The sequence below is a fragment of the Piliocolobus tephrosceles genome, chromosome 13 (genome assembly GCF_002776525.5).
Source record: "Piliocolobus tephrosceles isolate RC106 chromosome 13, ASM277652v3, whole genome shotgun sequence".
In the NCBI taxonomy this organism is placed as follows: domain Eukaryota; kingdom Metazoa; phylum Chordata; class Mammalia; order Primates; family Cercopithecidae; genus Piliocolobus; species Piliocolobus tephrosceles.
In genome coordinates, this window is record NC_045446.1 from 9202312 (window position 1) to 9228539 (window position 26228).

Here is a 26228-nt window from a genome sequence, read left to right on the forward strand (position 1 = left end):
TTATTTTTTTTGAGACGGAGTCTCGCTCTGCTGCCCAGGCTGGAGTGCAGTGGCCGGATCTCAGCTCACTGCAGGCTCCGCCTCCCGAGTTATGCCATTCTCCTGCCTCACCCTCCCGAGTAGCTGGGACTACAAGCGCCCGCCAACTCGCCTGGCTATTTTTTGTATTCTTTTAGTAGAGACGAGGTTTCCCCGTGTTAGCCAGGATGGTCTCGATCTCCTGACCTCGTGATCTGCCCGTCTCGGCCTCCCAAAGTGCTGGGATTACAGGCTTGAGCCACCGCGCCTGGCCATCCTTTTTTTGTTTTTGAGATGGAGTCTTGCTCTGTCGCCCAGGCTGGAGTGCAGTGGTGCAATCTCGGCTCACAGCAACCTCTGCCTCCTGGGATCAAGTGACTCTGGCCACCTCAGCCTTCCAAAAATGCTGGGATTACACGAGTAAGCCACCGTTCCTAGCCTCTTTTTTCTTTTTATGATTTCTGAATCTTAATGCTTTTTCATTCATTCACTCCACAGCACTTAGGCACGTGGCCTTGGTCTCCTCTCCCTTAAGAATGGGGATATTAATAGAACCTCCCTCATGAGCATATGGTGAACAGCAGAGCAGATGAGATCGTGCACGTAAAGTAACAAGCCCAGGGCCTAGGACATCACACAGGCTTAATTCATGGTGGCAATTATATTTACTATTAATTTTTTTTTTTAGACAAGATCTCCGTCTGTCACCCAGGCTGGAGTGCCATGGTGCATTCATGACTTCACTGCAATTTCAAACTCCTGGGCTCAAATGACCACATGTACGCATCACCACGCCTGGCTTATCTTTTGAAACTTTTTTTTTTTTGTAGACACAGGGATTCAGCTATGTTGTTCAGGCTGGTCTCAAACTCCTGGGTTCAAGCAATCCTGCCTCAGCCTCCCAAAGTGCTGAGATTACAGGAGTGAGCAACCCAACCTGGTCTATTATTATTAATACAATAATCAGTTGGTGAGTACAGTACTGCCCCCGGCCTGCCATGGAAGAAGGCAGAGCTCTCGATTCCTTCCACAAGCACTTTCTGTTTTTTTTTTGAGACGGAGAGTGCAGTGGCACAAACTCTCGGCTCACTGCAAGCTCCACCTCCCAGGTTTACACCATTCTCCTGCCTCAGCCTCCCGGGTAGCTGGGACTACAGGCGCCCGCCATCACGCTCGGCTAATCTTTTTTTTGTATTTTTTAGTAGAGACGGGGTGTCACCGTGTTAGCCAGGATGGTCTCGATTTCCTGACCTCGTGATCCGCCCGCCTTGGCCTCCCAAAGTGCTGGGATTACAGGCGTGAGCCACCGCGCCCGGACCATAAGCACTTTCTGAATGGCTGTCCTATCAGCCTGCCTCCCTGAATGGAGCCTGTTCCTTCCTGGTAATGAACTGTCTCCACCTACTAACTCAAGCCCAGTTACAGAGGATAAAACTGAGGGTCACAAGAGGAGAAGAAACCACCCATGGGTGGGACTGGAATACAGGTCCCTGCCCTGTGGGCCAGGGTGGTTGCCCTTGCTTCGGGCTGAGTTTTGGCATTAGAATTTAAGAGTCCAGCTCCCAAGTAAGATTAAAATGGAAACACAGGCTGGGGCGGGGTAGCTCACACCCGTAATCCCAGCTACTCAGGAATCCTTTGAGCCCGGGAGGCGGAGGTTGTGTGAGCCGAGACTGCACCACTGCACTCCAGCCCAGGCAACAGAGTGAGACTCCATCTCAAAATAAATACATACATAAATAAAAATAAAATAGAAACATAGGCTAGGCGCGGTGGCTCATGCCTGTAATCCCAACACTTTGGGAGGCCAAGGCGGGCTGATCACCTAAGGTCAGGAGTTCGAGACCAGCCTGACCAACACAGTAATTAGCCGGTGTGGCGGCTCACACCTGTAATCCTAGCTACTCCGGGAAGCCGAGGCAGGAGAATCATTTGAACCCAGGAGGCAGAGGTTGCAGTGAGCCAAGATTGTGCCACTGTACTCCAGCCTGGGTGACAGAGCAATACTCCCTCTCAAAAAGAAAAGAAAAGAAACATAATTATCTATGGCTGTTCCTGAAGTTGCCCATGATGTAAGAGGTTTTGTGTGGCCGCCCCCTACAGAGCAATGGTTGGCAAACTTTTTCTGTGAAGGGCCAGAAAACAAATATTTTAGGCTTTGCAGGCCTCTGTCTCAAGTACTGAATTCTGCTCTTGTAGCAAGAAAGCAGCCCTGGACAGAACTTAAGCAAATGAGCATGGCTGTGTGACACCAAAACATTATTTATAAACACTGGAATGTGAATTCCATATGATTTTCATATGCCATGAAACGTTCATTCTTCTTTTGATTTTTTCCCTAACCATTTAAAAAACATAAAAACCATACTTAGCTCAAAAACAATGCCCCCCTGCTTAAAGGAGGCAGAATCCATTCTTTGATTTTAGGACTAGAGATATGAAAAGCTATTATTACTCCAGAGAGGTGCCTAAGGCCTGATCCACGGCAGAGAGAAGGGAGGGTCAGTTAATCTCCCGCTGAGCATTCCGGGGTGAGGAGGGAAAAAAAGACCTTCCTTGGTGACGGACTCAGAACCTTTATTTTTGTTTGTTTTTGAGGCAGGGTCTCTCTTGTGTCTAAATCTCTTTTCTTACCTGTAAAGCGGTGGCAATAATCCCTACCTTGAACGATTGTTAAGAGGACTCAATGAGATAAAGGGTGGTAAAGGATTTTGCAAAATGCAAATGTTTACTCACTTAATTGTTTCCACAGATGTGCGCTTAAGATCGCGCACTGAGTTTATTCCTCTGGGGAAGGCTTCTACGAAGTTTGATGGGACACTGTCCCTTTAAATCCTTCCTAACCACTTTAAGTGGTTGGACGAATCAGCACATGCGCATTCCTTTGCGGGGCCGGCACCCGGGGCAACAGCCTTCCCAGAGCCTGTAGAAGGAAGGTTAAAGGTCCGCCCACACAGTACTTTACGCAAGCGTAAATCATGATTGAGGGCGCTATATCATGCAGAGAGCCCAGTCCCTTTTTCGCGCCCGAAGGCTCCGCCCCGCACAGCCAATCAGTAGGCCTCACCCTTTGCAATAGCCAATGACAGTGAGCGTAGGGGGCGTGGCTGGGCGTCCGGGGGCGCGGCCTGGAGCCTAGAGAAGCGGCGGGGCGAGCCGGGGGCTCTAGTGAACAGCGGAGCCGGACGGAGATCGCCGGCGGGCGGCAAGCGGAGGCGGCCCGGCCCCGGCGGTCTCCGAGATGTCACGATGGCTGTGGCCATGGTCAAACTGTGTGAAAGAGCGGGTCTGCCGCTACTTGCTGCACCACTACTTAGGTCACTTCTTCCAAGAGCACCTCAGCCTGGACCAGCTCAGCCTCGATCTGTACAAGGGCAGCGTTGCCCTGCGAGACATCCACCTGGAAATCTGGGTGAGAAGCCAGGCCCGAGGCCAGGAAGGTGCGGAGGGCGGGAGCGCAGCGACCTGAGGCTGCCTGCGGAAAGATCGGGCCGGGGTATCAGGCACCGGGCGTAGAGAGGCCAGGGGCATCTTGCTCTCTCCAGGCGTCAGAGGCACCCCGGCTGGCCGCTTCAGTTCCTTACTAGAGCCAGAAACTGAGCGGGAAGGGGTTTCCATCTCCACGGGAGGAGAAACTGAGGCTGGAGAGGGCGAGATCACCTGTCTGGAGAATGCAAGACAAACTCGTCGAGTTTGGGGGCTGAGTTAAGGAGGGTGGCCAAGGAGGGGCTGGGGAGGGAACGTAGGAACGGAGCTGGGCCAGGGCAGTGACAGACTTGGGCCTGTGCAGCTGGTCGGGGAAGCTGGTAGGGGTCCGGAGCCCTGGCGAGGACACCTGTGGATCATGTGCCCTGACCTCTTGACCCCACGGTCCTGGGCCTCTAGGTGGGATCAACAAACCACCGGATGTGTATGTCAACAACCGCGTCAGTACCAGTGTTGATCAACACCTCATGTGCCTGGGTCGCTGCCTACTTCCTGCTTTTGGGAGAGTGGGATGGGCTAAGTGGGTGTCTAGGGAGGGACTGGATGGCCCCCACCCGCACCTCCCACCCACCCGCCGGGGTCAGTGTCCCTGCCTGGAGGGGGGCCCTCGAGGAAAGGTCGGGAGATCTGGCTTCAAGCCTGGAGGAGGCCAAGGGAGATGCCAGGGAGGCCAAGAGGTGTGAGGTCTGGGTCAGAGACTTGAGGCTGGGAATGGTGAGGAGCCCTGACTCACAGCTCAGCTGACCTGGGGAGCTTTGAAGGAGCCACCAATTAGAGGCGCGTCCTGGTCAATCCACCAGGTCCGGAGCAGCAGGGGTGGGCATGGAGGCAGGGACTTCTCAGTTTTGTGGCTGGACTCAGGGGTCTGCTAATCTGGATGGAAGAGCTAGGCTTTGGGGGTAGGCCAGGCCCTGGTGAGCAAATGTGGGGTAGGATATTGGGGGCACCTCCCAGTGGCCTGCTGTCTGTGAATTATGGTGTAGGAAGCCCTCTCTGACCTCTAACCTTAGCCTCTAAGGCTGGCCTGAAAGACGGCCCAGACTTCTAGGCTGCCCCTTTTTTATTTTATTTTTATAGAGACAGGATTTCACTATGTTGCCCAGGCTAGTCTTGAACTCCTGAAGTGATCCTCCCACCTCAGCCTCCCAAAGTGCTGAGATTACAGGCGTGAACCACCATACCCAGTCCTGGGCTTCCCCTTTTTACTTTCAGCTCCAGAAAATGCACCTACTTGTGTTCCCTGCCCTCTTGATGGGGATTGAATTGGCTTCTCTAGGGCCCTGGTGGAATGCAGGTGCTTTCTTGATAACCAGCCTCTCCTCCCAGCTCAGCCTGCAGACCCCACCTTGAAGGCCCCCAAAGAAGCTGAGTGCCTAGGGCCTCTGAAGTGGCCTGAAGAGACAGAGGCCCGGATCCCAGTCTCAGTCCCTGTTGTATGCTGGGTGACTAGATTAGTTCTGTCTCTAGGCCTCAGTTTCCCGAGCTGTGGGTCTCTGGGTGAGGAATTTGGACTCCATCTGCTCTGCCATGTGCTTTTTTATTCTTGGATCCAACCAGTTTACTGAGGCCCTTTCTGGGTGGCATCTGGGGTCACGGGGGAAGCAGGTGGGGTACAGCCCTCAAGGAGCTTCCAGGTTGGCAGGGGTACAACTCCGGCATGGACATTTTAGCCAGGGGCTCAGCCTTGTGCCTCACAGAGAGGTACAGCTACACTAGGTGTTTGGGGTTGAGGGGGGGATCCCATCTGGCATCAGGTCAACCCCTCTCTCCTGGACACTGTCCCTTTGAACTCTCCTCACCCAGGGTATTCCAGACTCTGCCAGACATGTACCCATGTTGTCCTGTGCCTGCAACACACCACCTTCTACCAGCGCCTAGCCCCCCTCCCTTTATTCTTCAGCTTGCCCCTCCTCTGACAGACCAGGCTGGGTTAGGCATCTTCCCCATGGCCCCCTCGCCAACCCCCAGCACCTGCTCACCTCTCAGTTTCATCCTAGTTGCTCTGAGTCCCTGGATGGAGCCTAGCTTGGCTGGGGAATGAAGACATTTTATTTACCCATCTAGTCTCAATGTCAGCATGTAGAAAGTACTCAGTAAATATTATCTTGAATTAAGTGGTGAGGGAAACATTTGCTCTGGCTTGAAAGATTAGGCATCTTTGGGTGATGGGGTAGGGGGCTGGCCTGCAGCAGGGGACAGCATGAGCATAGGTAGGACCTTGTAGATAACACGTGGAGGGATGGGGCAAGCCAAGGGTGCTCTCCAAGGCACCATGGCCAGGTAAGCCTGTGCCAGCCTGTGGGATTTGGGGTTTCCCTGAGCTGGTTTTGTCCCTTGCTTGCTCCCAGTCTGTGAACGAGGTGCTGGAGTCGATGGAGTCACCGCTGGAGCTGGTGGAAGGCTTCGTGGGCTCCATCGAGGTGGCCGTGCCCTGGGCTGCTCTGCTCACCGACCACTGCACAGTGCGCGTGTCCGGCCTCCAGCTCACCTTGCAACCCCGCCGGGGTCCAGGTGAGGGCAGGGCAGGCTGGGGGCAGGCAAGTGGGGAGGGCCAGGGTGTCCAGGACCTGACTGAGCCAGCCTGCCTTGAGACCCTGTTTCTCCCTACAGTGCCAGGGGCTGCCGACTCACAGAGCTGGGCCTCATGCATGACCACAAGCCTGCAGCTGGCCCAGGAGTGTCTGCGGGACGGGCTACCAGAGCCCTCTGAGCCACCACAGCCCCTGGAGGGGCTGGAGATGTTTGCCCAGACCATTGAGACTGGTGAGCAGGCCCCTCCTGGCCGCCCTGTCCCCTGCCCCTCCATGGCACACAGGACAAGGGCTCTAGACAGCGGCATGGCCACCTGGTGCCCAGATGGGAAATTCTGCCTCCCTTTTGCTGCTCCACTTGACCTGAGACCCCTCCCCGACTCCTCAGTGCTTCGGAGGATCAAAGTGACCTTCCTGGACACCGTCGTGAGGGTGGAGCACTCTCCGGGTGATGGGGAATGTGGTGTGGCCGTGGAGGTCCGTGTGCAGAGGTAAGGGCAGGGTGATCTGGGGCGGACTGGTGTGAAGAGGGGCAGTGGGAGCTGCTGAATGGTCCCCACCCACAGCCTAGGTTCCTGGGAAGAGGCAGGGTGGGTCTGGGTGGGCCTCGGTGGTGGTAGGGCTGGGGAGATGGGCTGCATCGTCAGCCTGGACTGGTGCCCAGAGGCTGGGTGATACAGGCCCAGAGTGGCCGAGGCCCCAAGAACCAAGTTAGATGCTGAGGGTCTGAGGAGCAAGGGCTAGCCTGAGCCTCCGAGCTGGACATGGCGGTTCAGGACAGCCTGGGTAAGATGGGGCAGTTGTGCAGGCCAGGCTCCCTGACCCCGTGCCCCTAGAACAGAGCACTGTGTGGAGACAGGGGCTCCAGGCCTGGGGTGGCCAGGGCACGGGCTGACCCTACATTCTCCAGCCTGGAGTACTGTGATGAGGCAGTGCGGGATCCGAGCCAGGCGCCGCCGGTGGACGTGCATCAGCCGCCTGCCTTCCTGCACAAGCTGCTGCAGCTGGCAGGGGTCCGCCTGCACTACGAGGAGCTCCCGGCACAGGTGAGTGGGCTCTGATTCCCACAGTCCTTGTCTTTCCCTTGAGCCCTCTGACCCCCCTCCCATCCTTCCTGGCCATCTCTGACTCCATTTTCTCAACCTTCCCCTCTTGTATCCTCCCACCTCCCAGGAAGAGCCTGCAGAGCCCCCCTTGCAGATTGGCAGCTGCTCAGGGTACATGGAGCTGATGGTGAAGTTGAAGCAAAATGAGGCCTTCCCTGGCCCCAAGGTGGGTCCCCAGGCTCCTGGGGAGGAGGATAAGTACCCCATCTCAAGATTCCTCCTCCTCAGCAAGGCTGATTATCCACAGACCAGAGTGGGGATATCAAGTGGGAGATTTACTTCCTTCTTGGCAGCTAAAAAAACTGAGGCTGTAGGCCAGGCGCAGGGTTCACGCCTGTAATCCCAGCACTTTGGGAGGCCGAGGTGGGTGGATCATCTGAGGTCAGGAGTTCAAGACCAGCCTGGCCAACATGGTGAAACCCTATCTCTACAAAAAATACAAAATTAGCCAGGCGTGGTGGCGCATGCCTGTAATCCCAGCTACTTGGAAGGCTGAGGCAGGCGAATTGCTTGAACCCGGGAGGCAGAGGTTGCAGTAAGCCAAGATTGTGCCATTGCACTACAGCCTGGGCAACAAGAGCGAAACTCCATCTCATAAAAAAAAAAAAGAAAAGAAACTGAGGCAGAGAGGTCAAGTTGTGGCCCGGTTCATACAGCTAGCTGGTAACAGAGTTTAGTTTGGCAGCCAGCATCCTGCTTTCCCAGGGCAAGGGCAGGCGGGTGGTAGCTCTTAGAGGAGCTGGGTGGTGGGCCTAGGCTCCATGGCTGCCCCTTTGGCCCCCAGTTGGAGGTAGCGGGACAGCTGGGCTCCCTGCACCTGCTTCTGACCCCGAGGCAACTCCAGCACCTTCAGGAACTGCTCAGCGCCGTGAGCCTTACAGGTGAGGCCTCTGGGTGGCACGGGGCTGGGGTGGCTGGGAGGGCCAGCCAGCCCAGACTGAAGTCTCCTCCCCTGCAGACCACGAGGGCCTGGCTGACAAGCTGAACAAGAGCCGCCCGCTAGGTGCCGAAGACCTGTGGCTGATTGAGCAGGACCTGAACCAGCAGCTGCAGGCCGGGGTGGTGGCTGAGCCCCTCAGCCCAGACCCCCTTACCAACCCCCTTCTCAACCTGGATAGCACTGGTGGGTGTGGAGTCGGACATGGTTGGAGGGGCAGCTAGTGTGGGTGCAGGAGCCTAGGGGCTGGGGCCGGCTGTCCCTGACACTCCTCACTTCACCCACAGACCTCTTCTTCTCCATGGCTGGCCTCACAAGCAGTGTGGCCTCGGCCCTCTCTGAGCTCTCCCTCTCTGATGTAGACCTGGCCTCCTCTGTGCACAGTGACATGGCCTCCCGCCGGCTCTCTGCCCAGGCCCACCCAGCTGGTGAGTTGGAGCACGCTGGAGGTAGTCCAGGGACAGGAAGGACTGGAAGAGGCCTTAATGCTGTGGGATGTCGGGAAACCCCAGCGATGCCGGGATATCTACCATCTGTGACTTGGTTCCCTGGGGACCAAACGAGGTGGGAGCTGGTGATATAGTGGACAGAGCGCAGGTTTTGCAGTCATTGATCTTAGTCAAGCACTTAAACTCTCTGAGACTCAGCTCCCTCTTCCATAGGAGGAGAATGGTGAGATGGGCCTTTGCCAGGCTGTATATTTGGGTTCAGGTTTATTGAAAGCTTATTGTGGGTGGGTGCTAGGCTGGGTGCTTCATCACATCCTATGCTTCCAGCACCCTGTGGAGGGTTCAGTTGAGCCTGGGCAGAGGGCCTGGCCTACTGGAGGCACCAGTGTCACCCCTGCCTGACCAAGCCTTCTGCCAGAGCCACATGGTGTGGCAGACTTGGCCTCCCAACCTCCAGCAGCCATTGCTCCACCTGGGGTACCCAGAATCTCTTGGGAGCCCCTGGTGAAGCCTCTGTCCTCTCAGGCAAGATGGCCCCCAGTCCCCTCCTGGACACCATGCGCCCTGACTCGCTGCTGAAGATGACCTTGGGGGGTGTGACCCTGACCTTGCTTCAGACGTCTGCCCCATCTTCTGGACCACCTGACCTCGCCACGCACTTTTTCACCGAGTTTGATGCCACCAAGGATGGGCCCTTCGGTTCCCGAGACTTCCACCACCTTCGACCACGCTTCCAGAAGGCCTGTCCCTGTAGCCATGTTCGGTATAAGCCCAAGGCCAGGGCCTGAGGAGAGACCATCGGAGTCCCCTAAGTGCACTTTCTGATGCCTGTCCTCTTTCCCGCAGGCTAACGGGCACAGCCGTGCAGCTGTCCTGGGAGCTGCGGACAGGCAGTCGGGGTCGGCGGACAACCAGCATGGAAATGCGCTTTGGGCAGCTTGAGGTGCTGGAATGTCTATGGCCCCGGGGCGCCTCTGAGCCAGAGTACACCGAGGTGAGGGCAGATGCAGAATGTATGCGAGGCGGGGTCTGGAGGTTTGGGTGGCTGTGGGGCCAGGCCTGACCCTGTGTGCCTCCCGGCTCCCACCCCAGATCCTGACCTTTCCTGGTACCCTGGGCTCCCAGGCCTCAGCTCAGCCCTGCGCCCATCTGCGCCACACACAGACCCTGCGCCGTGTGCCTAAGGTAACCCACCCGCTCCAGGTCACCAGGCTGTTGACTGCTCCCCATGGCGTGTTGACCCCACCCTGGCCTCTACCATGGCCTCCTCTGCTGCCCAGCCCTGTCTTTTCCCCTGTGCTCCACACCTCACCATGCCAGGGCCCTCAAATACCTGCCTGGCCCTTCCCATGCCAGTGTCTTAGCCTGGTCATGACCTTGCCCTGTCTCAACATGGCAACCCCTGCTCGGCCTCTGTGGCTAAGAGAGGCGCATCTCGGGTGGCTTTTATAAATAAACAAGCACACTGTGTGCACTGGGCAAAGGTGGGGCAGGCCTCCTCAGTGCCCTCCTGGCCCCTGCTCCAGCTCTTCTCCCACGACCAGAGAGGGCCTTCCTGTCCCACATGCTGAGTGCCACTCAGCCCTCACTGACCTGAATTCCCTCGCCCTCAGAGCCGACCCCGGCGCTCAGTTGCCTGCCATTGCCACTCAGAACTGGCCCTGGACCTGGCCAACTTCCAGGCAGACGTGGAACTGGGGGCCCTGGACCGGCTGGCTGCCCTACTGCGCCTGGCCACCGTAACTGCCGAACCTCCAACTGGCCTGCTGGTGAGAGGCCCTGCCAGGGCCAGGCCGGGGTCGGGTGCAGGGCCTGGGTTCTTCGGCTCTTGGTCACAGTGGGAGGGGCTCTGACAGCAGCTCTGAACCCGAATCCTCCTGCAGGCAGAGCCCCTGCCGGCAATGGAGGAGCAGACAGTATTTCTGCTCTCCGCACCCCGGGCTACACTGCGACTGCGCTTCCCCATTGCTGACCTGCGGCCTGAGCGGGACCCCTGGGCGGGCCAGTCTGTGCGGGCTGAGCAACTTCGGCTGGAGCTGAGTGAGCCCCAGTTCCGGTCAGAGCTTAGCAGTGGGCCTGGCCCCCCAGTCCCCACCCGCCTGGAACTCACCTGCTCCGACCTACATGGTAAGAGCTCCCTGAGTGACAGAACCTGGGGCGAGAGGCCTGGCTTCTAGGAGAGGTGGGCTTGGGGCTGTGGAAGGGGCCCAGTCACAACCCGAGCAGCCCCTAGCCCAGGCCTTTACTAGCTCTTGGGGTCCCAGCACTGCCGGTCCCTGGCCTACTTGCCGACAGGTAGGGTGGACCCTTTGTCTCTGTCTTCTCTGCCCACCACAGTGTGTGTGGAGTCGGGGGCACAGCTCTGAGCCGACCTGGGCATTGGGGAAGAAATAGGAAAAGTCAGCAGTGATGACGGCCCCCCCACTTCCCTGTCCCCCTTTAGGTATCTATGAAGATGGAGAGAAGCCACCTGTCCCCTGCCTGCGTGTCTCCAAAGCCCTGGACCCCAAGAGCACTGGGCGCAAGTACTTCCTGCCCCAGTAAGTAGGGGCTCTGGACGGGGCCCAGGAGAGGAGGGTTCTACTGCTGGGGGTGGCAGGGGGCCAGTTTGGAACTGGGTGCCGGGGGCCCTGTAGGCCAGTGACAGGCCTGTGCCCCGGCAGGGTAGTGGTGACTGTGAACCCCGAGTCCAGCAGCGCACAGTGGGAGGTGGCCCCGGAGAAGGGAGAGGAGCTGGAGCTGTCAGCGGAGAGTCCATGTGAGCTGCGGGAACCTGAGCCCTCACCCTTCTCCTCTAAGAGGACCATGTATGAGACAGAGGAGGTGAGGCTTGGCCCTACCTCTTCCCAGGACCCCCTCCTGCCCACCGCCCCGGTTCCTGCCACAGGAGCCACCTGTGTGGCTACGGGCCAGGGCAGCACGACCCCATGGGGTGGGTATGAGCTGACCCCACACCAGTGAGGATTTCGGCTCTTCCATTCTTTCGACCCAATCAGAGTCTTTCTGAAAGGGCACTGGTGAGGGTAGGCCCCGGGGAGCATGGGTCCTTCACTGGAAAGATCAGGTCCCACCCCACCTGAACGGTCGATCAGCACTGTCCACTTGGAGAGGCAGTTAAGGGCCAGGCTCTGCCAGTTGGTGGCTGTGTCACCTTGGGGAGTTACCTGACCTTGAAGAGTTACCTATAGATGAGTTTCCTCCCCTGGAAAATGGGCACCATGACCTGTCTCTCTTTTTTTTCTTTCTTTTTTTTTTTTTGAGATAGAATTTCGCTCCGTTGCCCAGGCTGGAGTGCAGTGGCATTATCTCAGCTCACCGCAACCTCCGCCTCCCAGGCTCAAGCAATTCTCCTGCCTCAGCCTCCTGAGTAGCTGCGATTACAGGCGCCCACTGCCACGCCCAGCTAATTTTTATATTTTTAGTAGAAACGGGGTTTCATCATGTTGGCCAGGCTGGCTTCGAACTCCTGACCTCAAATGATCAGCCGCCTCAGCCTCCCAAAGTGCTGGGATTACAGGTGTGAGCCACTGCGCCCGGCCTAATTTTGTATTTTTAGTAGAGATAGGGTTTCGCCATGTTGGCCAGGCTGGTCTCGAACTCCTGACCTCAAGTGATCTACCCACCTAGCCCTCCCAAAGTGCTAGGATTATAGGCGTGAGCCACTGCGCCCAGCCTAACCATGTCCTGTGTCATAGGCTTGCTGTGGGGATTAAAGGAGTTAACATACCTGAAGCCCTTAGAACAGCACAGGTGTGCCATCAGCACCATATCCATATGGCTATCGTGTATCCCCAGCAGAGAAGGGCTCCTATGAATGAATGAATGATGAACAATAGGAGGGCAGGACTGAGACCAGAGACAGGCCCCAGCCAGCGTCTCTAAGATGGCCCTCCTGCTCTTTCCACCTCACCCTGTCCAGATGGTGATCCCTGGAGACCCTGAGGAGATGAGGACGTTCCAGAGCCGGACCCTGGCACTGTCTCGCTGCAGCCTGGAAGTGATCCTGCCCAGTGTCCACATCTTTCTGCCCAGCAAGGAGGTCTATGAGAGCATCTACAACAGGTGGAGACGCGGGGCCAGCGGGGCGGGACGGGACACGGGTGGGCCTGGCCTCCCTTACCTGCTGTCCACCCGTCCATGTCAGGATCAACAACGACCTGCTCATGTGGGAGCCCGCAGATCTGCTTCCCACCTCCGACCCCGCCGCCCAGCCCTCTGGCTTCCCCGGCCCCTCAAGCTTCTGGCATGACAGCTTTAAGATGTGCAAGTCAGCCTTCAAGTTGGGTATGAGAGGTGCTTGTGCTGGGCTAGAGGGAGGACCCCCAGGTCTGGGACGGGCCAGGCTAGCCCTCCCCGGTCTCCTTCCCAGCCAACTGCTTTGATCTCACCCCAGACTCGGACTCGGATGATGAGGATGCCCACTTCTTCTCAGTGGGGGCATCAGGCGGCCCACAGCCCCCTGCCCCTGAGGCCCCAAGTCTTCACTTGCAGAGCACCTTCTCTACACTGGTGACAGTGCTTCAGGGGCGGATCACAGCCCTCTGTGAGACCAAGGTGAGTGCAACCCCGGGCAGGTGGGTCCCAAACTTCAGAGCTCCCGTTGGTGGCAGAGCAAGACCAGCACGAGCAGCTCCAGGTCGGGAATGTGGACAGCAGGAGGCCTAAGTGGGCAGCGCCAGCCCACCCATGCCAGCCTGCCCATCCTATCACAGCCCATCAGCTCCTTCTGACCCCCTGCTATATGTAAAGCACCATGCTAGGAGTCGGGATGGGCATGGGACACCCACCATTCCCACTCCAAGGAGGCAGAGTGGGCAGACCCGGCAGAGATTATTTTTCTCCTGGCCGAAGAGGCAAGTGCCATCCAGGGCCTCCAGCAGTGTCCATGGTGGAAACTGGAGCTGACCCGCTTAGGCCAGGGCTCCAGGAGCCGCCAACCCCCTGAGGGTTTGAGGGATGCTGAGTGCAGCTGGGGAAGCCATGCTGTGTGCTCCTTCTGCAGGACGAGGGTGGCAAGCGGCTGGAGGCTGTGCATGGGGAGCTGGTGCTGGACATGGAGCATGGCACCCTCTTCAGCGTCTCCCAGTACTGTGGCCAGCCGGGACTCGGTTACTTCTGCCTGGAAGCTGAAAAGGCAACACTCTACCACCGAGGTGTGAGGCTGGGGCAGGTCACCGCTGGGGGCCAGGCTGGGGGTGGAGGGCGTTCAGGATGGAGGTGGGCCCTGGGTGGAGTGGGTAGCCAGTCGGCTTGTCAGGGGGCTCATGAGACCCTTCCCCAGCGGCCGTGGATGACTACCCGTTGCCCAGTCACCTGGACCTGCCCAGTTTCGCTCCCCCGGCTCAGCTGGCCCCGACCATCTACCCATCGGAGGAAGGGGTGACTGAGCGGGGAGCCTCGGGCCGCAAGGGCCAGGGCCGGGGCCCCCACATGTTGTCCACTGCTGTGCGCATCCACCTGGACCCCCACAAGAATGTGAAGGTACGGGCTTGCCTGCCAGCCACCCCTCCTGCTAGCCTGGGCTGCAGCCCTGGTGCGCGGTGGGGCCCCGGTGCGCAGTGGGGCTGGCCTCCGCACTGCCCTGACTGCACCTCCACCCTCAGGAGTTCCTGGTGACACTGCGGTTGCACAAAGCCACCCTGCGCCACTACATGGCCCTGCCCGAGCAGAGCTGGCATTCCCAGGTGAGCACGGGTAGCCTAGGAAGTCACATGGCCCAGTGACTCTGGACTTCTGTTTTGGGCAAGCAGGTCTCTAGGTGGGAGGAGGCCAGTGGGAGGAACATGGACTGGGCCACAGCTGACCTTGGCCGGAGCTGTGGTGTGGAGACAGCTAGTGGGCAGAAAGTGAGGTGCCAGGCAGGGGCCAGGACAGGGAGGGGTTAGAAGAGGGAAGAGGCCACCTGATCCTCACTGCCTCCTCCTGCCCTGGCCTCTGAAGCTGTTGGAGTTCCTAGACGTGCTGGATGACCCCGTGCTGGGCTACCTGCCCCCGACGGTCATCACCATCCTGCACACACACCTGTTCTCCTGCGCCGTGGACTATAGGTACTGGGCTGGGAGGGCCAGGGGCTGGGGACGGGGATGGGCTCTCAGGTGTAAGGAGCCGTCCCCAGCCCGAGTATCACCCCCAGGCCACTCTACCTTCCTGTGCGTGTCCTCATCACTGCGGAGACCTTCACTCTGTCCAGCAACATCATCGTAGACACCTCCACCTTCCTGCTCAGGTATGCAGGCCGCCCCGCACCCGGCCGACCCCCTCGCCAGACCGATGCTGGCCGCCAGCTGTGTGTCCTCTGGCACTCTCAGTTTTAATGTGCACTCGGGTGATGGTCCCATTCTCAGGAATGTGGATTGTTTCTGCCTTCCTGGAGGGCAGTTGGACCCTCCTGATCAGAGCCTTATAAGCATTTGTGCTCTCTGACCTGGTAATCTCACGTCTGGGGGCTGTCCTAGGACATGAGAATAAGCGAGGTGGAATTTAATGCTTATGTAGTGTAAGTTAAAACAGTCAAAACGTATCGGTTTTAGATACGTTTATATACACAACCCTTTAGATACACAACCCGAGCAAATAAGCATGGCCCCCCAGTAGGTGGAAAACCATGCAAGGATTAAGGTGAAGCTGAAGAATCACTTGGAAATACAACAGGATGGAGGGCATGGTGGCTCACGCCTGTAATCCCAGCACTTTGGGAGACCAAGGCCTGCGGATCACAAGGTCAGGAGTTCGAGACCAGCCTTGCCAATATGGTGAAACCTCGTCTCTATTAAAAACACAAAAATGAGCCGGGGGTGGTGGCAGGCACCTGTAGTCCCAGCTACTTGGGAGGCTGAGGCAGGAGAATCCCTTGAACCCGGGAGGCGGAGGTTACAGTGAGCCGAGATTACACCACTGCACTCCAGCCTGGGCGACAGAGCGAGACTCCGTCTCTAAATAAATAAATAAATAAATAAATAAAATATAAGAAGTTGCCACAGTACAGTGTTAACTCAAATGACATAGGATACAGGATACGTACGTTTTAAAAGCAGCTTATGAAGGCGTGTTTATATATGTCCTGCGTGCAGCCGTAGAGAGAAAGTTTGGAAGGCGATGTGTATGGTGGTTTTCTCAGAATTAGGGATTAGGAATGATGAATGATTTTTATTTTCTTTATTCTAAAATATCTTAAAGGAGTTTTCATTATGTTACCCTTAAAATAAGGACTTTTTTTTTTTTTTTTTTTTGAGATGGAGTCTCGCTCTGTCAGTAGGCTGGAGTGCAGTGGCATGATCTCGGCTCACTGCAACCTCTGCCTCCTGGGTTCAAGTGATTCTCCTGCCTCAGCCTCCCGAGTAGCTAGGACTACAGGCACCCACCACCACACCCAACTAATTTTTGTATTTTTAGTAGAGACAGGATTTCACCTTGTTGGTCTGGCTGGTCTCGAACTCCTGACCTCGTGATCTGCCTGCCTTGGCCTCCAAAGGTGCTGGGATTATAGGCTTGAGCCACCATGCCCGGCCCTTATTCTTATTATTTCTTTTTGAGATGGAGTCTCACTCTGCCACCCAGGCTGGAGAGCAGTGATGTGATCTAGGCTCACTGCAACCTCTGCCTCCCTAGTTCAAGCAATTCTCCTGCTTCAGCCTCCCAAGTAGCTGGGATTACAGGCACCCGCCACCATGCCCGGCTAATTTTTGTATTTTTAGTAGATACAGGGTTTCACCATGTTGGCCAGGCTGGTCTCAAACTCCCGACATCAGGTGATCCGCCTGCCTCAGCCTCTCCAAGTGCTGGGATTACAGGCGTGAGCCACTGCACCCAGCTAAAAATGAGAACTTATTTTAGAGGAACCACAAATGCAGTAGAGGGAAAAATGGACACCCCTTTCCAGGACTGTCATGAGGCCCTATCGAGGTGTCGGAACTGCAGGCACTTTGAGAGCTGCAAGTGCTGCCTGCCTCCCGCTGCCTGCTGTCTGGGCCTTCTCCCCATTGTGCAGGCAGGAACGCTGAGGCTGGAGGGGCCTGTCCATACCACTTCCTGTGGGCTTGGGACCCCTCTGCTCGGCTCCTGTGGAGCTGCCGCCTGCAGTGGTGCCCGGGCCCTTCTCAGCCCTGTTCCCCCCCAGGTTCATCCTCGATGACTCCGCCTTGTACCTGTCCGACAAGTGTGAGGTGGAGACCCTGGACCTGCGGCGAGGTGGGCAGGGCCGGGACTGGGCTCCCTCCCCTCTGAGGGACCACCGCTCCGGCCACACCCAGAGCAGCCAGGTGTCTCCCCGCAGCTGCTGGCCGGGTCCTTAGCTCCCACTCATAGCCCGCACAGCAGGGGCTACACCCGGATCAGCCGGATCCGTCCCCCAGGTGCTGGGGCCGGGGCCGGGTGGAAGGGGGCCACAGGACCTTTCTCTCGCCTCTGCTGCAGATTATGTCTGTGTCTTGGATGTTGACCTCTTGGAACTTGTGATTAAAACCTGGAAAGGGAGCACCGAGGGCAAACTGGTAAGTGAGGCTGTCACTCTGGCTCCTGGAGCCAGAGCAGTTGCAGGGGCCAAGGGATTCTTTAGGGGCCGCTGCTCCCTCATGTGCCCGGGCTCCGGACACAGTTCACACCTGCCCTTCCTGGGCTGCAGTTAGCACTCCTCCTGCAAAGGGCCACAGTACAGCCCTGGGGGGTCCCTTGATGCTGGCTGAATGAATGAATGGGTTTCAGTCCTGCCACCAGAGGACGCTGCAGCCAGGGCATCAGCGAGGCCTTGGGAGTCAGCCGCCTTTGTGGGTCCCCGGGTTCATCTCCTGTGAGATGGAGATAACCGGCCCTGCCTTGCTGGGCATGCAGAGCCCTTCACGGGGAGTAGGGTGGGGTGGGTGGGCACCCTCCTGCTTCCTTGGATGGCCCTTGGCCAAGCCCCTTTCACCCTCTGGGCTCAGTTTGCTCACCTCTTCATTGGAGTTACTGGGCAGGTCATCCACTCCAGGAGAGACCAGCCCTGTTCTGCCTGTGGCGGGTCAGAACTGCGGGGCCCTCCCAGCGAGCAGGTGGGGCCAGCAGGCAGCGGCCCCTGTGCTCACATAGCTGCTCGCCCCGCCCCACCCACAGAGCCAACCGCTATTCGAGCTGCGCTGCTCCAACAACGTGGTACACTTGCACAGCTGTGCCGACTCCTGTGCCCTGCTGGTCAACCTGCTCCAGTACGTAATGAGCACGGGTGACCTGCACCCCCCACCCCGGCCCCCCAGCCCCACGGAGATCGCCGGCCAGAAGGTACAGGTGAGGCCTGGCCACACAGGCTACCAGAGTCTTGGGCCTGGGGTTGAGGGAGCCCTGGGGGCCGCTCTCGTCCTGTCTCACTCATTGCCTCTCCCCTGCCTGGCCCAGCTCTCGGAGAGTCCTGCCTCTCTGCCCTCATGCCCCCCCGTGGAGACGGCCCTCATCAACCAGCGCGACCTGGCCGACGCCCTCCTGGACACCGAGCGCAGCCTGCGGGAGCTGGCCCAGCCTTCAGGTGGAGTGGGGGTGCTGTGGGGACAGTAGACACAGTCAGGCACCCTCTGGGCACCTCTCCAAACTGGCCTCTCTCCTATAGGTGGCCACCTCCCTCAGGCGTCGCCCATCTCGGTCTACCTATTCCCAGGTGAACGGAGTGGGGCCCCGCCCCCTTCACCACCTGTCGGGGGCCCTGCTGGCAGCTTAGGGTCGGAGGAGAAGGAAGATGAAAGGGAAGAAGAGGGCGATGGAGACACCCTGGACAGTGATGAGTTCTGCATCCTTGACGCTCCTGGCCTGGGCATCCCGGTGCGTGCTGGGATGGGTGGACTGCTTTGCTGTTCAGGCAGGTGTGTTTGGGGTGGGGACAGGACACTCGGGGGTGGTTGCCTGGCCATCTGGAGCTCCTGTGGTGAGAGAAGCAGGCGGGAGGTGGTCACCATCACCTGGGGACACGGTGCTAGGTCCGTGCTGCCCTAGGGAGGCAGCCCTGATGCTGGGCTTTGATGGAGTGGGTAGATTGCCAGAGGAAGAGGAGGCCTGGTGTTCTGCGCAGAGGGACTAGGACATTCAAGGAATGGAGGAAAAGGAGAGGGGAGTTAGCGAGAGGGGTGGAGAACCATGTGGCTGCAAGGGCTGGTGGGAATATCTTAGGAGGCAGGGCCGGCAGAGCCCAGGACTCTCAGGCTCTTCTTGAACAGACCACTCAGGCATAGGCTTGGGGATAGCAACCCAGGAGTGTCATCTTTCATCAAAAACGGGGAGGAGGCCAGGCATGGTGGGTCACGCCTGTAATCCCAGCAATTTGGGAGGTCAAGGTGGGAGAATTGCTTGAGTCCGGGAATGAGAGTTGCCTGGGCAACATAGTGAGACCCCCTCTCTACAAAACAAAATAAAATTAGCCAGATGTGGTGGCACATGTCTGCAGTCCCAGCTACTCAGGAGGCTGAGATGGGAGGATCGCTTGAGCCTAGGAGGCAGAGGTTGCAGTGAACCATGATTGTGCCACTGCACTCCAGCCTGGGTGACCAAGCATGACCTGACCCTGTCTTTTTGGAAAAAAAAAAAAAGGAAAAAGAAGTGAGACCAGGGGAGAAACAGGAGCTGCAGCTTGGGTAGCTGGGCTGGATCTAACATCTGTGTCACACATCTCCACCTGACCTCCCCGCAGCCACGAGACGGAGAGCCTGTGGTGACACAGCTGCATCCCGGCCCCATCGTTGTGCGGGACGGTTACTTCTCACGGCCGATCGGCAGCTCGGACTTGCTGCGGGCACCTGCCCATTTCCCAGTGCCCAGCACTCGGGTGGTGCTACGTGAGGTCTCCCTCGTCTGGCACCTATATGGGGGCCGAGACTTTGGCCCCCACCCCGGCCACAGGTGAGGAGGAGCGAGTGCAGGTGGCAGCTGGTGAAGGTTGGGGCTCAGGCTGGTCCAGCTCTGACTTTCAGCAGCTGGAGACCTTGAGCCCCATCCACCCCAGGTGGGCCTCAGTTTCCTCGTCCTTCCTTATCCCACCTGCCTGCCAGGACTGGGGCTAGCGGGGGTCTCTTGTCCCAGGCTAAAATGCCCGCTGAGGACAGGGAGGAAATCGGGTTCCTCTGAGTCAGCTCGGCCCCTGTCCCTCTTCCCAGGGCAAGAGCTGGCCTCTCGGGCCCCAGGGGCTCCCCTTCCCGCTGCTCTGGCCCCAACCGGCCCCAGAACTCATGGCGCACGCAGGGGGGCTGCGGGCGGCAGCACCATGTCCTCATGGAGATCCAGCTCAGCAAGGTGAGTGGGGTGGCGAGTGCCCACTGCACGTGTGTGTCATGGAACAGTGGGCCTTGTTCTCGATGTCACGTGTAGCAATGACTAACACAGAGGAAAGCCCCTGCCTTTGTAGTGGAGGAAGCCAGGCAGGGACCAAGCTGTATCGAGTGTGTCCGATGGTGAAGAGCGCTCAGGAGAGTCTGCAGGGGTGGAGGAGACAGGTGTGCTGGGGAGGGTCTGGAAAGTCCTCTTCCAAAGGCACCATTTGAACAAAGACCTGAACAAGTGGGGATGTGAGCCAGGAAGAGTTTTCAGGCAGAGAGGACAGCGTGAAAGCCGCAAACTGGGGCCAGGCATGGTGGCTTATGCCTGTAATCCCAGCACTTTGGAAGGCCGAAGCGGGCAGATCACCTGAGCTCAGGAGTTTGAGACCAGCCTGTCCAGGCAGGTGTGTTTGGGGTGGGGACGGGACACTCAGGGGTGGTTGCCTGGCCATCTGGAGCTCCTGTGGTGAGAGAAGCAGGCAGGAGGTGGTCGCCTGGCAACATGGCGAAACCCCATTTCTAACAACAAAAAAAAATTAACCAGTTGCAGTAGTGTGCACCTATAGTCCCAGCTACTCGGGAGGCTGAGGCAGGAGAGTGGTTTGAGCCCAAGAGGCAGAGACTGCAGTGAGCTGAGATCGCCCTACTGCATTCCAGCCTGGGCAACGGAATAAGACTCAGTTAAAAAAAAAAAAAAAAAAAAAGCTGCAAGCTGGAAGCATCCTGGCCTTTCCAGGAGCAGCAGAGCCTGTGCATAACCAGCAACCCAGAATATTTCTTTGGGGTCTTACAAGAGACGAACCCCCTCAGGGCTTTTGAGGAGAGACCTCTGTGGGACGGGGCTCTGCAGCAATCAGGGAGGGCTGTTGAACGTGGGCAGGTTCAGGAGAGCCTAGATGGGGGCTGGCCACAGGTTCGGCTGCAGATCGGGTGTGGGAGATGAGTGTCAGAGCAGGGGACCAGGGGCCTCTGAGACCTGATGGCGAGCCAGTGGGTGTGCAGGAAGAGGGGGACGGAAGGGTCTCCATGGAGAGGGGCCATGAGAGCAAAGTCCTGAAGGCAAAACAGGCCTGGACTCCTTGAGGGGCAGAGACCAGTGCAGCTGGCATGGGAAGCAAGGGCAGGGGTAGGTCTGGAGGGAGAGGCAGGTCTCTGCTGGGCATAGAATAGAGAGAAGGGGTTGGGGCTGGGTGTGGTGGCTCATGCCTGTAGTCCCAGCACTTTGGGAGGACGAGGCAGACAGATGACCTCAGGTCAGGAGTTCGAGACGAGCCTGGCCAACATTATGAAACCATGTCTCTACTAAAAATACAAAAATTAGCTGGGTGTGATGGCACATGCCTATAATCCCAGCTACTGGGGAAGCTGAGGCAGGAGAATCACTTGAACCCAAGAGGCAGAGGTTGCAGTGAGCCAAAATTGTGCCACTGTACTCCAACCTGGGTGACAGACTATCTCAAAAAAAAAAAAAAGAATAGAGAAGGGGTCTGGGACCAGCCCTTCCCTCCCTCTTGGGGCCCTGTTCACCTGGCCAGGCCTCTGTCCACCCCACAGGTAAGCTTCCAGCACGAGATGTACCCAGCGGAGCCAGTCACAGGCCCTGTAGCCCCTGGCCAGGAGCTGGAGGAACGGCCGCTGTCCCGTCAGGTGTTCATCGTGCAGGAGCTGGAGGTCCGAGACCGGCTTGCCTCCTCCCAGATCAACAAGTTCCTGTACCTACACACGAGTGAGCGGATGCCACGACGCGCCCACTCTAACATGGTACGAGCGGCCTGCACCGTCCACGCTGGGGCAGGGCATGGGACCATTAGGGACACGTCTTCACACGTGCATGGATTCACACGCATACACGCATTCCCACACAAACACCCAGGTTGTTTGTGAGCCTGGGAGGTGTTAGTGAAGGGAACAGCATGTTCAGAGGCAGGGTGACTGGGTGAGCTGCTGCCCCAGAGGCCCAGCAGGCATCCAGAACTCACCCTCTGCTCCTAGCTCACCATCAAAGCGCTGCATGTGGCCCCCACCACCAACCTGGGTGGGCCTGAGTGCTGTCTCCGCGTCTCACTGATGCCCCTGCGGCTCAATGTGGACCAGGTGAGTGGTCCAAGTGAGGGCAGAGCCCAGGGTGACCCCACTGTCTCCAGGCCTCTGAGCCTGATCCGCACCCGGACCTTTCCCCTGCAGGATGCCCTCTTCTTCCTCAAGGACTTCTTCACTAGCCTGGTGGCCGGCGTCAACCCTGTGGTCCCAGGGGAGACCTCCGCTGAGGGTGAGAGGCTGGGCCGGGGAGGGGAGCATCTGGGCCTTCTGCCTTCCAGGACAGCCCAGGTTTCCAGTCTGTGACCTCCCTTCCCCTAGCTCGCCCCGAGACTCGAGCCCAGTCCAGTAGTCCTCTGGAAGGGCAGGCCGAGGGCTTAGAGACAACTGGCTCACAGGAAGCCCCAGGCGGCAGACACAGCCCCTCCCCTGCTGACCAGCAGCCCATCTACTTCAGGTAGGCTGCTGGACTGTGGGTGGGGGCTCCTGGGCCAGATTGCTGGGGACCAGGCCAGTGAGCAAAGCACCCCCTCTTCCTGCTCCCCTACCCAGAGAGTTCCGCTTCACGTCCGAGGTCCCCATCTGGCTGGATTACCATGGCAAGCACGTCACGATGGACCAGGTGGTAAGTGTGGCGGTCAGATGGGGTTGCCATGTGGGGTCAGCTGTGGCTGAGTCCCTCTGGGGGCCAAGTCTTGCATCACCCCAGACACCGTCAGGGCCAGGGTGCTCTCCAGTGGCTCCCATGGGCTGGCTGGCTCCCTGAGTCCCATCGGGTAAACCTGGATCCCCTCCCTCTCCCAGGGCACTTTCGCTGGCCTCCTCATTGGCCTGGCCCAACTCAACTGCTCCGAGCTGAAGCTAAAGCGGCTCTGTTGCAGGCACGGGTGAGTCCCCAGCACCCCAGCCTCTCTCTAGGGTCCCTGATCTTCCCTCTGTTCTGGTCCTGGATGGTTGTGTGGCCTTGACCAAGTCATCACCCTTCTCAGGGCCTCAGTTTCTCCTCTGTAAAAAGGATGCAGTTGGCTGGGCATGGTGGCTTATGCATTCAGGCATTTGAGACCAGCCTGACCAACATGGCGAAACCCCATCTCTACTAAAAATATAAAAATTAGCCAGGTGTGGTGGCGGGCACTTGTAATCCCAGCTACTCAGGAGGCTGAGGCAGGAGAATTGCTTGAACCCAGGAGGCAGAGCTTGCAGTGAGCCAAGATCGCACCACTGCACTCCAGCCTGGGCAGCATCCCTCTGCACATGACTGGGTGGGACCACAGGGAGGGTAGGAGTGCCCACAGGACTTGCCACAGGGGTACTGAGTCGTCCTGGCCCCACAATCCCTCCATGTGTGGCTCTGCCTCACCTTCTGCCTCCTCACCTCCCTGCCCTGCCAGGCTCCTGGGTGTGGACAAGGTGCTGGGCTATGCCCTCAACGAGTGGCTGCAGGACATCCGCAAGAACCAGCTGCCCGGCCTGCTGGGAGGCGTGGGCCCCATGCACTCGGTTGTCCAGCTCTGTGAGTGCCTGGGTTTGGAAGCCCTTGAAACTGCTTTTACCCCTGGGCAATCTAGAAGCTGCCACTGGGAATAAGAGGAGGAGGTGGGGGCAGGGCAGCCTCGGGTGTCTCTGAGCGCTCCTTCCCCCTAGTCCAAGGGTTCCGGGACCTGCTGTGGCTGCCCATTGAGCAGTACAGGAAGGATGGCCGCCTCATGCGGGGGCTACAGCGAGGGGCTGCCTCCTTTGGCTCATCCACGGCCTCTGCCGCCCTGGAACTCAGCAACCGGTTGGTACAGGCTATCCAGGTGAGTGGGTGCCCTGCATCTGGGCTGTGCAGGACAGAGCAGCTGGAGCCCTCTGCACCACAGCTCCCTGGTTCTGTCCTCAAAGGTCTTCTGAGAGTGGGCAGTCTGGGTATGACAGCCCTACTTTATAGAGAAACAACCATGGAGATGCTAAGTGACTTGCCTAGGGCCTCCAAGGCAGGTCTCCCGAGTCCCACAGGGGTTCCTGTGCAAGAGTGGGAGTGCCCCCCAGGCCTTCAGAGCCCACCGTGTCTCCTGCTCATGGCATGTCTTGTAAAGCGGGGTGGAGGACGGCTGTGTTTGCAGACTAAGAATCCGAGGCCCAGGGGCTGCCCTGGTTCCTTCAGGCCATGCACTTCGCTAGGCCAGAGGGACCCCAGGGAAGCCCGGGAGCCAGTCTCGTGGGCAGTTGTCAGATGAATTCTGTAGGGGACCGATGGTCCTAGTGGGCTAAGGGGTGAGTGCAGGTGCATGGTACATTCTGGAACCTGCAAGCCCAGACCCAGCAGGACAGAGGGCTCCAGGGGAGGCGGGAGGTATGCATGGCCGCCAGGGAGCCCCGGGAGTGTTCAGTCAGGTGGGAGAGTGATGCCGGGTGAGATGCTGGGCAGAGGATCTGGCGGACAGAAGGAAGGATGGGCTCCCTGGCCGTCTTGCAGGGGCATCTGGGGGGCGAGACAAGGAGCAGTCAGTCTTAGGTGTGCAGCTGTGGCAGCCGTGCGGAACCTGCTGAATGCGGCAGTCAGCAGGAGGAGAGGTCTGGGTTAAGAAGATTTTAGGGGAGTCTCATGCTCCTAGATTCCCTGAGCGGAGTGGCGGATGCCCAGGAAGGGGAGCAGGAGTGGGAGGAAGTGGGAAGTAAGGCTGAGCAGGACCCCCTGGGCCAGCATAGTGACAGGCGGGGAGGCCGAGGGCTGGTGGGGTCTCAGACTGTCCTGGGGGCCTGGGGCGACATGTGTGCCCCAGCCAGCTGTCCTCATCTAGTGCTCCCATGTCCCCCAGGCCACAGCCGAGACCGTGTATGACATCCTGTCCCCGGCAGCCCCTGTCTCCCGCTCGCTGCAGGACAAGCGCTCTGCGAGGAGGCTGCGCAGGGGCCAGCAGCCTGCTGACCTGCGGGAGGGTGTGGCCAAGGCCTACGACACAGTGCGAGAGGTGACCAGACCCCCACCCTGCCCCGGTCCCCCATGCCCATCTCACGCAGACCCCGCCCTGACCTCTGTCCTCCACAGGGCATCTTGGACACAGCTCAGACCATCTGTGACGTGGCATCGCGGGGCCATGAGCAAAAGGGGCTGACGGGCGCCGTAGGCGGCGTGATCCGCCAGCTGCCCCCGACCGTGGTGAAGCCGCTCATCCTGGCCACAGAGGCCACGTCCAGCCTGCTTGGGGGCATGCGTAACCAGATCGTCCCCGATGCCCACAAGGACCACGCCCTCAAGTGGCGCTCAGACAGTGCTCAAGACTGAGCTTGGGGCGCCCGGCACCCAGAAGGTGCTGCCCACCGTGCTCCTGAGGCTCCCAAGAGCTGCAGCACATGGGCCCAGCCCGGCCCGGCCCTTCAGGGGATGGCCACTGTGGAGGACGCCTTCCCGGCCTGCCCGTTGCCAATCTGCTGTGAGATGGGGGCCTCCCTGCCTTGGGGCCTTAGCCCTGGCTCTGCACTTTTCCTCCGGGGAGAAAGGACACTGCCCCTCCCCCCACCTGGGCCCACACCGCTGCCTTCTCCCAGGACGGAGGCTTTTGTACCCTCGGACCCCATCCCACTCAGCCAAGTGTCTTTCTGTGTCTGCGGGGAGGAGGGGATGACATCCGTGTGGTTCGATGTATCATTTTTAAGCTCCGTGAGCGTGTGGGTCAGTGTCTGCATGAAGTGGAATAAACTGCCCACCGCCAGCCCCCCTCTCAGATCCTCTGTCCCTTGGAACCCTGGCCTCAGCCTTGACCTTGGCTCCGCCCCAGATCCCACCTCTGCACCCAGCACCTCCCATGTCACCACCAGGGGTCGCCACGCCTCCCGGCCTTGCCCAGCAGGTCAGGGCACAGGGGGGACCCAGAGGCACCCAGCCCTGCACCCCTTCCACTGGCTGTGAGCTCTGCCTTGCCCTTCCCGGGGGCTGCCACCCCAGCCCCACTCCTGATATGGCAGGAGCTACGTGGCGCTGCCAGGGAGGGAGGGATGGTCTTTGGAGCCCGCCTGCCCAGACCACATTGGTTGTGTCCCTGCAAGACCCCAGGGTCCAGCCTGACCCCAGGGCCCCTGGCTGTGGGGATGCCAGGCAGGCTCAAGCCCTGACTATGGCACCTGAGGCGACACCCTGGGTCCCTGAGCCTCAGTCTTTCCTGGTGTTCCCTGCCCAGCTGACCCTGCCTGGTTGTCACTTGAGGCCACTCAGGGAAGGCTGAGCCTGAGGCGTTCTAGAGGCTGCTCTCACCATCCCTAGTGGGAGCTTTGGGGCGGCTCAGGCCTCTGGACCCTTGGCTTCCACTCCGCTCTGGGGTTGGAGCTCCAGCACTTGGAGCGGGGAGGGGTCCTGGGGCAGCACTGCAGTCGGAATCCCAGCCCTCACTGCACAAAGCTTTACATGGGACCGGGGA

At 58.8% G+C, this 26228-nt stretch overlaps 1 protein-coding gene across 4 annotated transcripts; it reads left to right on the forward strand.

Moving 5' to 3' along the window:
• Positions 1-3144: 3144 nt before the first annotated feature.
• ATG2A (autophagy related 2A) lies at positions 3145-25526 on the forward strand. 4 transcript variants are annotated; one of them, XM_023186296.1, is made up of 41 exons: positions 3145-3430; positions 5853-6015; positions 6115-6267; positions 6424-6526; positions 6946-7081; positions 7209-7307; positions 7926-8022; positions 8100-8264; positions 8366-8506; positions 9053-9290; positions 9374-9521; positions 9620-9712; positions 10141-10296; positions 10411-10654; positions 10971-11067; positions 11191-11350; positions 12447-12589; positions 12672-12811; positions 12897-13081; positions 13530-13680; positions 13809-14008; positions 14131-14211; positions 14468-14574; positions 14661-14753; positions 16644-16714; positions 16940-17016; positions 17615-17779; positions 17894-18020; positions 18102-18310; positions 19173-19381; positions 19636-19771; positions 21349-21555; positions 21787-21888; positions 21979-22063; positions 22153-22288; positions 22384-22456; positions 22636-22718; positions 23223-23344; positions 23476-23630; positions 24633-24785; positions 24863-25526. In XM_023186296.1, exons 1-41 carry the CDS (start codon positions 3260-3262, stop codon positions 25097-25099), a joined length of 5811 nt encoding a protein of 1936 aa, XP_023042064.1. In that variant the 5' UTR covers positions 3145-3259; the 3' UTR covers positions 25100-25526. The 4 variants fall into 4 exon arrangements, with proteins under 4 accessions (XP_023042064.1, XP_023042063.1, XP_023042065.1 ...); XM_023186295.2 differs by having other exon boundaries at positions 3147-3430; positions 17615-17785; XM_023186297.2 differs by having other exon boundaries at positions 3147-3430; positions 12921-13081; positions 17615-17785.
• Positions 25527-26228: the final 702 nt, after the last annotated feature.